General features: G+C 23.3%; 1 protein-coding gene across 3 annotated transcripts; it reads right to left on the bottom strand.

Moving 5' to 3' along the window:
• Window positions 1-2,846: 2,846 nt before the first annotated feature.
• On the bottom strand, window positions 2,847-15,792 carry LOC114125477 (odorant receptor coreceptor). Of its 3 annotated transcripts, none has more exons than XM_027989142.2 (10): window positions 15,187-15,792; window positions 11,144-11,259; window positions 9,255-9,621; window positions 8,768-9,008; window positions 8,170-8,380; window positions 5,123-5,279; window positions 4,951-5,050; window positions 4,434-4,538; window positions 4,067-4,222; window positions 2,847-3,937 (listed from the first exon to the last, which is right to left on the bottom strand). In XM_027989142.2, exons 3-10 carry the CDS (start codon window positions 9,617-9,619, stop codon window positions 3,887-3,889), a joined length of 1,386 nt encoding a protein of 461 aa, XP_027844943.1. In that variant the 5' UTR covers window positions 9,620-9,621; window positions 11,144-11,259; window positions 15,187-15,792; the 3' UTR covers window positions 2,847-3,886. The 3 variants fall into 3 exon arrangements, with proteins under 3 accessions (XP_027844943.1, XP_027844945.1, XP_050057339.1); XM_027989144.2 differs by having other exon boundaries at window positions 11,117-11,259; window positions 15,187-15,791; XM_050201382.1 differs by lacking the exons at window positions 11,144-11,259; window positions 15,187-15,792 and adding an exon at window positions 9,786-9,924.
• Window positions 15,793-15,866: the final 74 nt, after the last annotated feature.

The following is a 15,866-nucleotide window of genomic DNA, read 5'->3' as shown; positions in this document are numbered from 1 at the left end:
AAATGAAAATTGTTTTAAATATAAGTAAAAGCTGTCAACATTTTATGTAGTTGGCTTTTACATTGCGTTTAAGTTATCAATTTACTACATTCACTCACAAAAATATTAGGTACTTAACATCATCGACTCTACTTACAGTAAATTAAAATATATAAATGTATGGTGCAGAGATAGTGGCAATCTTGACTTGAATATCATTCAGTGAGATTCTACAATACAATTATTATATTGCATTGTATTATACATTTAATCTTAAAAACAAGCTCAAACAAACAGGTTGGTATTTGTTAAAAACCATAAACAAAAATTTTCAGACAAAATAAGTTTTATCATATTTTATTCGTAACATACGAGTATAAAATTTAAAATTTAAGTGCTCTTCTATGAATAATAAATAATAATTGTTAAGATTCCTACCAATGTAAATATACAATAAAAATAATATTTGCCAACAATGGTACAATATTATTGTCTTTAATGCGTATATTTACTATAACGTCAACATTTTTATGAGAACGACCAATATTTTGGATGAACGTAACTACGAGAATATTATAGTATATTCATAAAGTATTATAATATTAATATATATACATGTATCATATTTTATTAATAATGAATATAGTACAAATTAATACCAATCTATAAGCATTTTACATTTTATTAAAATACAATTGTCCAATAAACTTACTATTTAAAAAAAAAATTATTTTCCATTTCACCAAGCCATCTCTTATTTTTATTTTTTTGAACTTGTATTTATAGCATATATTATACATATAAGTATATAACATATCATAATTCATATAAAATGATACTCATATTATTGGAGGTCGTATCATGTCCATGTATTCAAATTTAACGCAATTAGATCATTGGAAGAGTTAGTAAAGGTGATTTAGAGGCCACGCAGTACAAGTCATATTATGTATAATACAAGGGCCGTAGAATTCAACCTGTTTATTATTTTTATTATTACTTTTAGTAATCGTTCAGTTCATGACTTTTAAAAATAACTTGACAACTATTATATATAATAATATATTAATTCATCATACGTTGGCGTTATTATTATAATTATATAATTAATTTACGATTTATCAACCTTTACTATTTTTTATGGTCATATCATGTTTTACTTTAACTTGTTATACTTTATACTTACTTACAAGTCTAGAACGAGACTAACTATAATATTGTTAACTATTAAATTTTAATCCTATTATTAATGTGATATTTTCAATACATTATAATTTTAATTTAAACAAAACATTATCATTTAACCTAATTTACTGTTTACTACAAGTATAGGTATATTTTTATATTTCATAAATATAATAAAGATTGTGTTTATTTATTCTGGTTGGAAGTTTTGTTTCATTGAACTATTTGAACTTAGCTAACAACAATTACTGCAGCTAAAATATTACATTGTCCATCAGGTTATCAGGTTTGTCATACAACAGTATTTAAGAAAAAAATAATAATGAGAGCTATCACAGCAGTAACTAGACTTACCTTATGAAACATATAGATGTAGGTCAAGCTGCGCAGCTGATGCGAGCGAAATCTAACGAATGAAAATTAAGACGTTCTTTAAAATATCGTTGACAAATCTACTATTTAATGTGTTCACTTTTTCAACATACCTACAATGGTGTAATATGATATAACATCATAAAATATTCGTAAATCATCTTTGTGAAAGAACATCGTTTGATATTTAAGGGTAAAAAAATCCTTTTAATATAATAATATCATAAAAAAAGATATACAATAACAATCAATAACAATGTCGACATTAGATTAATGAATAATATGAGAAGTAAACAAATAAGTAGTTTATAACATTGAAAAAATTTTACTTTGTACTAAAAGGATACAAAAACGACAAGCGTAATACATTATATAAATAATAATTTGAAAAATAATAATTCGTTCTTTATATTGCTTATCATTAATGTTAGATTATATCTTTAAATATAAAATCAATTTAATGTTTAGTTACAGTTGTATAATATAATATAATATATACAACATACATTCTGTGCATACCGTAATGTTTATAATATTACTACCAACGTAGCATTTCTAAACCTTCCTACCTATGTGTATCTAAAAATTGCAACTATATAATAATATCCAGATGAACCAGACTTCCTTGACGGAACAACACAATTATAATTTATTAAATAAAAAAAAATGATCATACTGTATGGTATAATATAGCATTTAATAAATAAAAATATAGTTACAAGGTGATTCACCCTTTCTATTTTTTATGCTATTTAATTGTTTATTAAAAATATATAAACACCCAAACAATATGGAATGCATGTAAGTATGACGTTACGATTAAAAATTAAATGAAAATAGAATTTAAGTTTAGCTTTAAAATAAAATATTTGTTGTTGGTCAAGGATTAAATTTTAAATAATTATCTAATAAGATAATTAGAGGTATAAACGAATAAATAGTTTATTAATCGCGTTTTACAGGTAGATATATTACGTTAGTTATAACTTTGTTTTAACAGTTTATTGAATTTTTTTTTAAAAAAAAATGACAACTCTATAAAATATATTAGTTAATTTTATAATTGTTATTATTTATCATCACTTAAAAAATATAATTTACCAGTGCATATAGAAACTAAATAATTCGAAAATTGTTTGATATATTATAATATGATTATAATATTATAACAGAATATATTGAAATAGGTATTTTCATTAACAACATTTAGGTAGATATATTTTCGATCTTTAAATGTGTAAAACAAATACGTATAATAACTTTAAAATAATAATATATTTAATTATTATTTATTATACAATATACCGCCATTTTTATGAGTATTTGATTATATAAGTATATTTAGGTACATATTGTTATTTAAATTACATTTTTTCAGAGTTTTGATGTTATGAGTAATGGCATACTTTTATATAACATAATTTACTACTTAAAATTATAATAGGTAAGTACTAATAAAAAAAAATAGTAAATTTATTTCTATAGTAAATTGGTAACATTATAAAGACGAGTTTTTACTTTACAAGTAAAAATATAACTAACAACCATACAGGGTGATGAGTGATTCACCAAGCCTACTCATTCCCATATTTTCCTTTAATATTGTATTTATACAAATCATGATTATTGGATATTTTAAGTGTACTTAAAGGCTTTTTTTAAATACTTACATTTAATACAATTGAAGGAGTATCCTGTGATAAAACAAACTCTTTTTTCATATAAGGAAAGTAATTTTTATATTTCTAATCATGTTTTTCTTCAAAATAATGCTGTATTTAAATAGAAATTTGAATCATCAATAGTTTTTAAATTATTAAACTTCAATGATAATATGAGGATGATCGTCCATGATGATAGGTTTAATATTATATATGGTCTATGATTATTTAAAAGTTATAATAATTTATTAATATGTATAAAAATGTTAAAATTTGTAAAACATTTCAGTATAATAAATTCTAAACTAAGTATAATAAATACGTATCTTATGAAAATATATTATTAAGAACGATTATTTTCATTAAGTTTGATACCTATTTCAAAAACTATACATCCAAACATCAATTTAGATCCTCCAACAAGATTCAGAAAAATTATTTAATTAGGTAACAATATGAAAGATAGTTCTTGTTTGAAAAAATTTCATCACCACAGGATAGTTATTCTTTAAATGGTATAAACATCTAAGTATTTAAAAATAAAGTCCTAAATCCATACTAAAAAATTCCAAAAATCAGAATTTGAATAATTTCAAAATTATTATAAACGATAAATAGTAGGTGAGCAATTACACTGAGAGTGTTTGGTGAAACTCCCTGTATAGCAGTATTTTTTTTATTGTACAGGTTTATTTAAGCTGCACCAAAACCATAAAGTATGTTACTACAGCACCTAAAACCTGGAAAGAAAATAATTTCAATAAATTATAGTTGATACAATATCATATTATATCAATTCAAAAAGTAAACAAAATATGTCAATATAAAAAAAACATAAACTCGTGAAGTAAAAAATAAAGTTGTCTTACTGATGCAAATAAATCCAATGAAACATTGAAAAATTTTGCTCCAGACACAATCAAAGGCTTTTGACACTGTTGGCACACTATTTGTACAAATGTTTTAGCTTCTTCAGATCCGTCGTACCACTGACAACCGTAAGCCGCTTCCATTACAGATGAACTCTAAAAATAATCAGAATGTTTACAAAATCTAAATGTTGTTAAGATATATATATAATGTATATACAAAGTATAACAGTCAATGGGCGTATTATTAGATATACATGGTTATTACACGATTTTGAAATCCTATATTCTGCCGCTTTACTCTATGTATTAAAAATGTAGCTGATAATTAAGAAAAATAGCAATCTTATCTTAAGCTTATACTAACTTCTTCGATGAGTTCATTGCCATGTATACAAAACATAAATATTTGTGCGAAAGAATACATCAAGTATCCAATGGTTGAAAACGCAAACACATTAACTCCGTTGATCTGTTAAAATTTTAATAAATTAATAAGTGTGGGTAAATTTGTTATTTTTATGAAAAAATATTGGAAAATTATTTTCATTAATCAATTACTAATTAATTATTGTTTACAAATACGTCGTCTATTGTCAGTATTAATATTTGGTTGATTTGTATTTAAATTTTCAAATAGTTTCAAGTAGGTATCAAAGATATTATAATGAAAAAAACCTAATAGTTGTGATAACATCACTATAGGTATATAGTTGATGTAGGTATACTATGGATAAACAAAAATATTTTTAATCGTTATAAATACTTATAGAGACTCAAGATAATCCGGTTTAAAAAATGAATACGCTAATAGATAATCAAATAGTTCAAACTATATAATTTGAATATCTGTCGAGGTAATTTTATGAGAAATGTAGACAAACCTTGGTTGCTTGGTATGCAAGAATAGTGAGAATGACTGTGCTCACTAACATGTGAAACAGAAGGGCCGAACCATAGCATTCAGTAATTAAACTCACATATCTATAAATACAAATTAATACATTTTAAATTGTTTAACGCCTTCAATAAACATCCCTAATTAAATTTTCATACTTGACCACATGTTTGTGTCGCTCTACCCAGTATTTAATTGCTGATCGAACCAGTACTTCTTGATTGCTAGTTAAGTTATTTGGTCCTTTTCTATTCAATTCAGTTTCTCCTTTTGTTCCATACTCAGTAATCTCATTCACGTAGGATCCATTGTAATCTATTTTTAATTTTTAAATTTCTCTCTGATTTACTTATTTATCAAAAAACTATATAATTATCAATTTATGTTTGTATGTTAATTTAACTTAAAATAAAAAATAATTTTAAAATATTTAAGTACCTATCTTAAAAAGTCAAGTTTCTTTAAAACATAATTATTAGTGAAAAAGTTCTAAAAACAGTACCCAGACGTTTTCCCGAATGATTATTTTCCAAAAACATTTTTCACAAAAATAATTTTTTTAAGCTTTCACAGTTTAAGTTTTAAATACAATTCATGATCATTACTCGAAATAGCATTTGCATATTTGTTTATAATCAACGTAAAAGAGTTAATACAATATAAATAATTGAAATACCGTATTTTTTTTATTTTACATATTTTTATGTATTCTAAATTTTGAGATTTATAAATGCATATTTCAACATTCAACAATTTAAGTTTAGTTATTCCTTAATTCCTTATGTAAGTATTTTAGCTAAAAGTGTGATTAATTACATTTTTGTTGAGAAAATTGTAAATTACGTAAACAACCATAAATCCGATTCTATTTAAAGTATAATCACAGAGAAGTTTTACATTTAAAAACCTCGCAAAGCATTTAATCATAAATTGAAATTTTCAAGATAAATAAGATAGATAGTAAAACTTAGCTATAAAAATAAATACTTTATAATTTATAATTTTTTTTCAAAACATCTAATACAAAAAGAAAAACTGCAACTTTAAATTCAAAAATATTTAAATTCTAAAAACCTTATTTATTTAAATTTTTTATAATAATTAAAAAAAAATAATAATAATGCTAAAAATATTGTTTTTTATTTTAAAAACATTATAAAGCATATTTCAATATTTGTATATTTTTAGTGATATAAAATCTGAGCACTGTAGTCATGAACATTTTCTATGGATTTAAAAGATTGTACCAATAATTATAAGTAATACACATTACTTAACAAAAAACATTATTGATTCCATTATAATCTCTATGTCTATGATATAAATAATATAGGTATTCAATAAATTTATAACTTGTAATTTTTGCTGTTTCTACTTTATGAATTACAACAAACAACATACTTAATCAATTTTTTCAAAAACCGGTGTTGAGTAAATATTCTAGTTTTTCGGCGGTATTTTTTTTTTTTAGTTTTTCCTGTTTATTCTATAAATAACTCAACTAAAAATCCTAATAGAATTATTAATTATATTTTAAATTATTAAACTTAGGTACAGCAGATCAATTAAATTATGCTTTTATACATACATTTAACCTTGAATGATAAATAAACTTTTGAATAAGTACTCAAAAAAATTGTATAGTTATAGGTTTTGAAATTTAAATAATACAAATACATTATTATAATATAAGTGTACTAATATTTAACATTTTAAAGTGTAATGATGTAAGAAGTTAAATTAATTACAATTTAGAGCATATTTTATTTTATTAATTTTATTTATACACAATACACATATATACATATGTATATATTACGTTATTCACATTACTTAAAAGTAAACATTAATCTTTAAAAATATTTTAGTTATAAATAAATAAGTATTTTATAAAACTTGAGAACCGTTAACAGGTATGAATAATAATTAAATTATAGTTCTTTATGTCATATGCCAACTATAAGTACCTACTTTTGTATAAAGTCAATACCATATAATTCTACTGAGACAAATACATATTTTGTTTAATGTCATTCAAATTTCCATTATATCTAAAATTATAAAGTTTTAAGAGATGCATTTATATTATTATTATTGAACTAAGAGTGTGCACTCTTAACTCTAGGTACTTTTTTCTTTAATAAATATTTCTCGTTTATTTAAATAATGATTGATTAAATATAATCTTTAGTACTTTGTTATTTCAATTATTATAAATTTTTCTTATTATACAATCTCTTCAGGTGTAACTAATATTTTATAACTGGTTTTGTACAAGTTTAGATAGTATGAATTTTTTTTTTTTTTTTTTAACAATTTTGAGGATAATTTATATTTTATTCTTATTTTCAATTACGTAAAAAATAACTATATTTTATTTTTGAAAACATATTGTATATAATATGCACATAACATAAGGTGTATGGTATATCTCCTCAAATAATCATTTTTAGTTATTCAAAAAATATTAATCGAAACTTGAAACCTTGTAACTTAATAAGTTATTTATAGTATTTTAAATTTAAAAAAAATTTAATTATAATAAATAACCTAAAAACTTTTAAGCAAATTCCTTTAAAATGTAATTTAAGTTTTTCTTATATAGTAGTATAAAAAATATTAAAATAACAAAATCACAATTTCGTTTGATTGTTTAATTAAACTTCGATTTTCAACAAATTTCTTTAAAATCACGAAAATTAACAAATTATTATAATATAGCTAACTAATTAAAATTTTAGAAAATTTCCATATTTTAGGTATAATAATAGAAATTAAAAATTAAATACAAAGTCACTCATAAGTTATTCTTATTTTTACAAAAAGTTCAAATAAACAATTGTCTTTTTAGAAATGTCAAATTCAAATTTAAAAAAAACAAATTAGTCAAGCTTTAACCTACCATATTTGTATTACTAACATAAAATATAAATACATAATATATTATAAAATATCGTATGAAATTTAGGCTAACAAATCGTCTTTGCTCAAAATAACTTTTCGTATGTAACGATCTATCATTTAATTCAAATTCAACTCATAATATTACAATTACCGATTCAATGACGAAGTACACTCATCATTCGACATCTACTATACGTCTATACAATATACAGTGATTGCACTGATGATTTAAATGAATTCATTATTTTTTTAAGACATTCCAAAATGATATATATTAATGATTTAATAAATAATAACTTACCAACGCCATTGATTGGTTGATTTTTAGCCGAATTGGCACGAAATATTTCGGCAGGATTATGAACTGCAGAATCGAGAGTAGCGCTTAATTCGATCAATGGATTCAAAATCTCTTTCAAATGTTGAAGTTGTTCACACGCATGCACCAGAAATGATGAGAATAAAAGCTCCAATAAGTTTGAGTGACTGAGTGTTATGAATATCCAATAAAACTAAATGGAAATTTTACAATTTTTTTAATTACCTTCCTTAAAATATTCAATTTTAAAAATTACTAAAAAATTAAAAAACGTATAATTTAAGGTAGGTATTTAAAAAATATATTTTTTTTAAAATCAACAAGAGATCAAATGTAACCTTATTCTAAAGTTTAGTTAATTGATACCTAATGAATTATAACACATCGATCATAGTTTTGCGAGATATTGGGTATTATATTAAATTATCTAAATAAAAAATAATAGTTAAATCTTTTTAAAAAAATTTAAGTTATTTTTAATTAACATTCGTATTCTTCCCTTTCAACCAATCACCAAGGATTCATGGATGTTTTATAAATAAAATTTTTCTTGCATATTATTTAACCACATTAAACATACCTGCAATGCAAAAGCCACGATATAACCTAATCCATGACTCGAATCCCAAGGATACCAAGAATGTAACATCAAACGCGGTACTGGAATATACATTGTTTGATTAAATGTTTCAGGATCAGGAACCTTCCATACGCTTTCACCAAAGAAAGTAATAGTTGTCCAGCTGATTGTTGTAAAAATTGTAACTATTGACACAATAATCAACAGTTGTCGCATTCGAGATAACGACTTTGCATGGAATCTGAAATACATAATTTCATAAAATAAATAACATAGTTTGTAGCACAATCTACATTCGACATATTATATTATTTGTATAATATAATCAGTATAATCTATACCAGTGTTTAGTAACTAAAATAAATGGATGTAATCAGATGTATCACTTTTCAAACTAATTGAATCATTTTCATATTTTATTTATCATATATTATGAGTTACTAACTATTAACTTAATCTCAATCAAATAACTTATAATTTAATTTACCTTGAATGAGATTCTGTAAATAAAGGATGAGGAGAAGTATTGTTCCAACAACTTAGAGTTCTGTAGAACGACTTGGTGCCCGTGCTAAAATACATAAATTTGATCATCGAATGGGTGAAAAACAATGTAGTTACCACACCAGCGGCAAGCTGATCTGAATCATTAGATTTAGTGACCATAAAAATCACGATAAATATGAACTGTGAATAAATTATAATTGTGGTGATCCAGCTGTAAATCTTTCGGAGCAACACGGCTAATCCAGAATAATCATCATAGTACTCGGATATGAATAGGCCCGACAATTGTATTAATCGAATATTTGGCCAGAGATCTTTTATAAGACCGTCTTTCTTATAACCCATGGCTGAAAAACCCAAAAATATTGTCAAATAATCAATAAAATAAAATTTCAAAATATATGAATTTTATTGTCCGTGACCTATGTGTTTAATTATTTATATTTTATATAATATTATGTAGAATAGTAGATTTATTAGATTTAAGATAATATATAACCGATAAACTAACCATTGAGTAAAGTAAGTATGTGGTTGTCGTTTCATCTCATAGGTTTAATAAAATAAACACAAAAATTAACATTTAATAATTGTTTTTAATAGGTTGTTTAATTATCAAGTGATCTTTTTTTATAATATTTAAGCACTATATACTATAATCTTTTAGTATTAATATAGATTCATATAGGGTTTAACAAGCACTCGAATTACCTATAGACTATAATTTTTTTAAATTATGGAAAGATTAATTATAAGACTAAGCTTAAAGATAAAATAATTTTTCTATTGCCCATCTATGTTTTATGTTTTATTCCTTGTATATGGCTATATGGCTATATAGCTATATAAGTATCTACAAACATTTATAATTGCAGCTAAATAAACATATTACCCATTAATGTATATACCTAGCATATTATATAGGTATTTTTAAAATACGATTTTATGAATTTTATGAATTTAACGTAAAAATATTATTTAATAATTTATAATATAATAATATTATTTTGCATACAAATAATAAGGGGTAAAAATTACATTAATTCAATTATACTTTATTTTTATTTTAACTCACAGTATTAATAATTATACATAGATTTTCCAATGTTTAGAATATAATAGGTATTGTATCACAAATAAATATTGTATGCAAACTATATGTAATGAATTAAAATTAGTTTGTACTTATTTTCAGATAATGTATTGAATTTTGATGTTACGAAATGTATTGTTCAATTATATAGCTTTAATTTGTACGTGATAATTGATAAATATGTTTTTTCAGGCACTAAAAGTACTTAATCTTTATTTATGCTTAAATATACCTATTGGTATATGTGTTTGTAAAATAATTAATTATAAGTTTAAGCATATTTTGGTAATGTATTTTATAAATCACCCTGTATAAGAGTTATATACATTTTATAAATCATTAATGCAATAAATCAACCACTCAATGTACGCCGAGTTATTAGGTGAAAGAAAAATATAACTACCATATATATAATTATATATTAAAAAGATATATGTAATATTAATTATACATGAAACAGTTTAAAAATTTTCAATATTCATTTGTTATTGAGTATTTTAATAATTTTTAAATGAAAATTACACAAGCGCAATTTTTCATTAGTGTATAGTTAACTTAATTTTTGTGTTTTAGATTTTTTAGCTATAGTTTTCATAATATGTAATCATTCAAAAGTCAATGAAGATTATAAAAATAATACAATAATTGAGCTTTCTTTGGCTGCACAACACACATGAATAATTTCCAAAATTATATAACACACTTATAAATCTATAAATAAAACTATTAATATTATTTGTAATAGAAACCAGTGTATAGAAATGATGCACTCGTGCCTTTCCTTTTATTCCAATATAATCAACAACGTATATCCGCGTATTGAAGTTCTTGAGTTTTGAGTTAAGACTTTCTCCATGTACCAACGTAATTAGTTAAGTCTTGATTCCAGATTCTAGAAGAGTCACAATAATACTAAAGTATAAATGGCATAATATGAGTAGCCTGTATGAGGTCATAAAATAGGTGGACTTATTGCCATGACCTACCTAGTAAGGGGATGATACCGTTTTAAATATTTAGTAGATTTCTTAGTGACTTTTCCCTTATATAATGTTCGTGTATACATTTTAGACTACTGACAAACCCATGACTATAATAATTATAGTTCATAAAACACTGTATTTGGTCACGAAAATCAATAACTTCATAACTTATTTAACATACTACTTTATAATCGTATACAATAATAATATATATAATGTACATAATAAAAATTAAATTAAACATTTTATTAGCCTTATAGTAATTATTAAGAATATTTTAGATTCTGAGCTATTGATTTTACAATGACGTATCTATTGGTTTATATTTTTATTTCTTAAAATATTATTTGGAACAGCAATACAAAAAATACTTTAATACCTCTACCCATTAGTTCCAACCTTTTTTCTTCGAAAGGTTACTAAATATATGTATTACAAAAAGTTGGTTAGTAAGTAACCGAGTCGAGTACACCAAGTCATTGAATAGGTTACTATGATGAATGTGTTAAATTTTAAATCGATGATAAATCATTGCATACAAAAAAAAAACGATTTTGAGTGGAGAAAATCTGTCAGTCTTTACTACCAATAAATAATAATTGATAAGTTTATTTCATTATAATATTAAATAATTATTATTTAATATTACTACCTAATAGTAATACGATAAGCGTTAGGTGATGTAAGTAGGTAGAAAATAGGCTAATAGCTTATATGAATCTCAATGTTCTGAAAATATCATTCGTATTATAGTAAAACAATAATAAATGCGAACAATTCAAATTCTCGTAAATATTATTATATTACAATAAAATATCTAAAATCTTTATTATCTTTGCCTGAATATGTAATTTCACCAAAATTTTACCTCGATTTTCAATAAAAAATAAATGTGTTAGTGATTTTGATAAATTGTATGAATTTTCATATGATAGCAATAATATCAATAATCTACAGAATATCTTTATAGAATCTACAAAATTACACATCTATATGGTAGTTTTCTGAAAATAGATGTGATATTCTTTAATTTAATAATAATCATTGTAGTATTCGAAAAAATTATTCTGACCAAAGCACTGCTGGATCAGCAATTTATATCCAATGAATATTATAATATCTATTATATTATTATATATTCTGATGAGTATTTACGATGTGTTAAAAGTAATAATAAGCTATGAAACGTATTTTTTTATTAGTGTTTGTGTAGTATAGCAATAAGGAGAGAAAAAAAGGAAAATGAAGGGATTCATTAACGCAATAAAATGTTAAAGCAATTTAATTAGTTATGTATTATTAAGTAGTATGATATTATTATTGAAGTCAGAAGGTATGAAGGAATAAGACAGTTTTATCTTGTTAACCAGAAAGTTTAAAATAGAAAACGTCGTGTATTTTTTATTCGACAGTTTTACTGATTAATTTTACGGTTCTTTAGGATAGCTTTGTACATTGGATTTACTTTATATACCTAATTAGAAATGTATAATCACTTCCACACAAGGCGTATGTTCCAAATTTAAGATGTCTATTAAAAAAATTTAAATACTTAAAAATTATACCATACAAAGTAAATATAAATATTATAATATTATTTATTGTATAAATATTTGATGAAAATATTAAATATCTATAATGTCTACATTTATTAGGTTCTGGATTAAAACAAAATCGATTTTATCAAAAACAGTCTGTTTTCTTTCAACTTTCTCGTTTTCATATTTTTTTTATTAGTTTTCACAAATATTAAGAAAAACACTAAAAATCACTTAATTTTGACCTCCTAAAATATTAAGTACAGATCAAACTTATAGATCAAATTTACTACCATAAACCACAATTTATTAAAATTTACATTAGATACAAATTATCTGTTCTAATCCATGTTGATCGATTTCAAAAAAACAATTCATTCATCGTTCTACTAAGAATCTTAAGCACATATAATAACACACATTTAAATTTCAAATGTATAATCAAGATTTTGTTTTTTTGATAAAAAAAATTTTATTGTATTTTGTATTGCAGATACACTTTTCATAATTTCTGACTAGTTTTCTAATATTTATTACCTTCTTTATACATCAGATATTGTTTTAATTTTAAAAATGTATCAAGGATGGAATACCCATAGTTATATTATATAGGTTCAAAATGCCTCAAAGATGCGATGAAAGATGAAACAGGCTATTTTAGTAAATTCTTTGTAGTATTTTTTTGTTGAAAATATAAATTATTCACAAAATAAAAATAAAAATAAATTTACTAGAAACGTTCGGTAAAAAATGGGTTGAAGTGCTGACTAATCCTCCAAAGATAAAACGATACTACACAGCATACGACGTTGTTTGTAATTGTAATTATGCTAGTGGTTAATAAGAAAGAATTATAGACTTAGGTTGTATCTCATTCAGATAAGATATCATGAAAGACATTGTTCAGAACATTTGTCGTTTAGTCAGTTGAAATAAAGACATTTTGATAAAAAAAAATTAACAGCTGTATTAGTTTAAATGTTTCTAATATCAAATAAAATAACGACTTACAGATTTAATTATTAATGCATAATATTAAAACGAATTATCAAATTATATTTCTCAACTAAAATATTTTCACAAACCCAGAGTAGGTTAGGTTAGGCATATATTTTTATCTATAATAATTATGTAATGTACTTATTATTATTTTTATTATTATTATCATATAATAAGGAGCTATAAAGACAATATTATTCTGTGTGTTCTTAAAAAGTGAAATAATTTTGTTGTTGTAATTAAATGTAAAACATAAGCCTACACTGACAACAATAGCTTTCTATAAACAATTTTATTACACGAACCGACTAAACCTTTAGGTAATTAACAAGGTCATTGAACAAATCCGATTATTTTAAATTTTCCAAACTCTGCAGGGTTATTTTCTTCATATATAATTCATACTTTTTGATGTTACAATTTGGCTATAGCCTATATTTTTTTTTTAAAAATCTACAAACAAGGCTGTATCTGAGGGGGGTCAAAGGGGTCCGGGCCCCCGCAAAGAATTCTGGATACGGCCTTTTCCATGAATAAAGTATGAAGTATAATATTGGAATTGTGCAGTACAGTTTTGAAAAGAGTGTAGGTACCTATTATAGTAAATTATTGTACATAAAAATAAGATAAAATTATAAGATTAATACATTTACCTAAAATAAAATAAAAAACAATATTATGAAGGTGTTTATCTAAATTTAAGTCTGAGCAAAAAGGACAATCAAGTAATCTATATAAAATCTAATTAATTTAATAATAAAATGGATTTTGCATACTTAGTAAATCACCTTATTTTATAATATATATCTATAATTTAATATTTACAATTAATAGGTATTAAATTATATAGATTTATATAATGAAATAATTTTTGTGTATTTAATTTTAAATCCGAAAAATTAAGACCAGACAATGATCGGTATGATATAAGTTGATCTTTAAAAAAGAGCTTTTTTTAAGTACTTTATATCATGTGTAATTGTATATGGTTATAATTAATTTTGGTTTTAAATTTCTATCACTAAAATTAATTTTCTATTTTGTGTGAAATAGAAAAACATTAGGTTAAGTTAGATAAAATATTTATCTTAACCTACATATATATTTATAGTAATCTATAGTATTAAAAAACCTGATTAAAATAAAAAAATTTAATTGGATAAATGATAATGAAAAGTTGTTTGGGTTTATAACCAATATTATTAAATGAAATAAACGAATATTAATTGAATATATTATCAAATCGTAAAATTATTTTATTTTCAAAATATGTACAAACACATACTAAATTTAACTTACATCGATTTTAAAAGTGGCTTTCGAGATATCTGGTTTGCAAAATCTTCGATTATGTCTTCAAAGTCATATGTTTGAGGATACCATAATAACAAAATTTAATAAATTTAATATTATTTTTAAATTATAATTTAATATATAAACCTGACAATTAAATATTTAGTTGAGATAGAGTGAAAATAAGTTACAATGTTAAGATATAAATTATATTTTTCGAAGCATCCGTCGATCTAGGGCCTTGGGTTCATGCCCCGCGTACCCTTAAAGTAAAGGTTAAACTGTTTGAGGAAAAATGGTTTTAAAATTATGCTTAACAAAATTTCATCCATTATTTGAAAATATGTTAGTCTACTAAAAATTATTCTAAACATTCTCCAATTTTATTTGAATTTAATTTATAAAATATTCGGTTTTTTTATCTGCACGTATCATTATTCATACGAGTTTTTTTTTAAATTTTATTTGAGAAATTCAACAATCTGTACATGCTTAGCTAAATAAGCCGAAAAGATAGATTATTTAAATTGACAGGCATATCGCATGTGACTTGAGTGAAGAGACCATCCAGCGACAGCACTCCGGCAGAGAATACGCACGCATACGAGTTAAGTTGTAACTACCTATATAAGAACAGTTTATTATTTAATTAATTCCGTGATCCATATTAACGTTGTTCTAGTTAT

The sequence above is a fragment of the Aphis gossypii genome, chromosome 2 (genome assembly GCF_020184175.1).
Source record: "Aphis gossypii isolate Hap1 chromosome 2, ASM2018417v2, whole genome shotgun sequence".
NCBI classification, from domain to species: Eukaryota; Metazoa; Arthropoda; class Insecta; order Hemiptera; family Aphididae; genus Aphis; species Aphis gossypii.
Note: the sequence above shows the minus strand (reverse complement) of the source record. Positions and strands in the feature narration are given on the sequence as shown.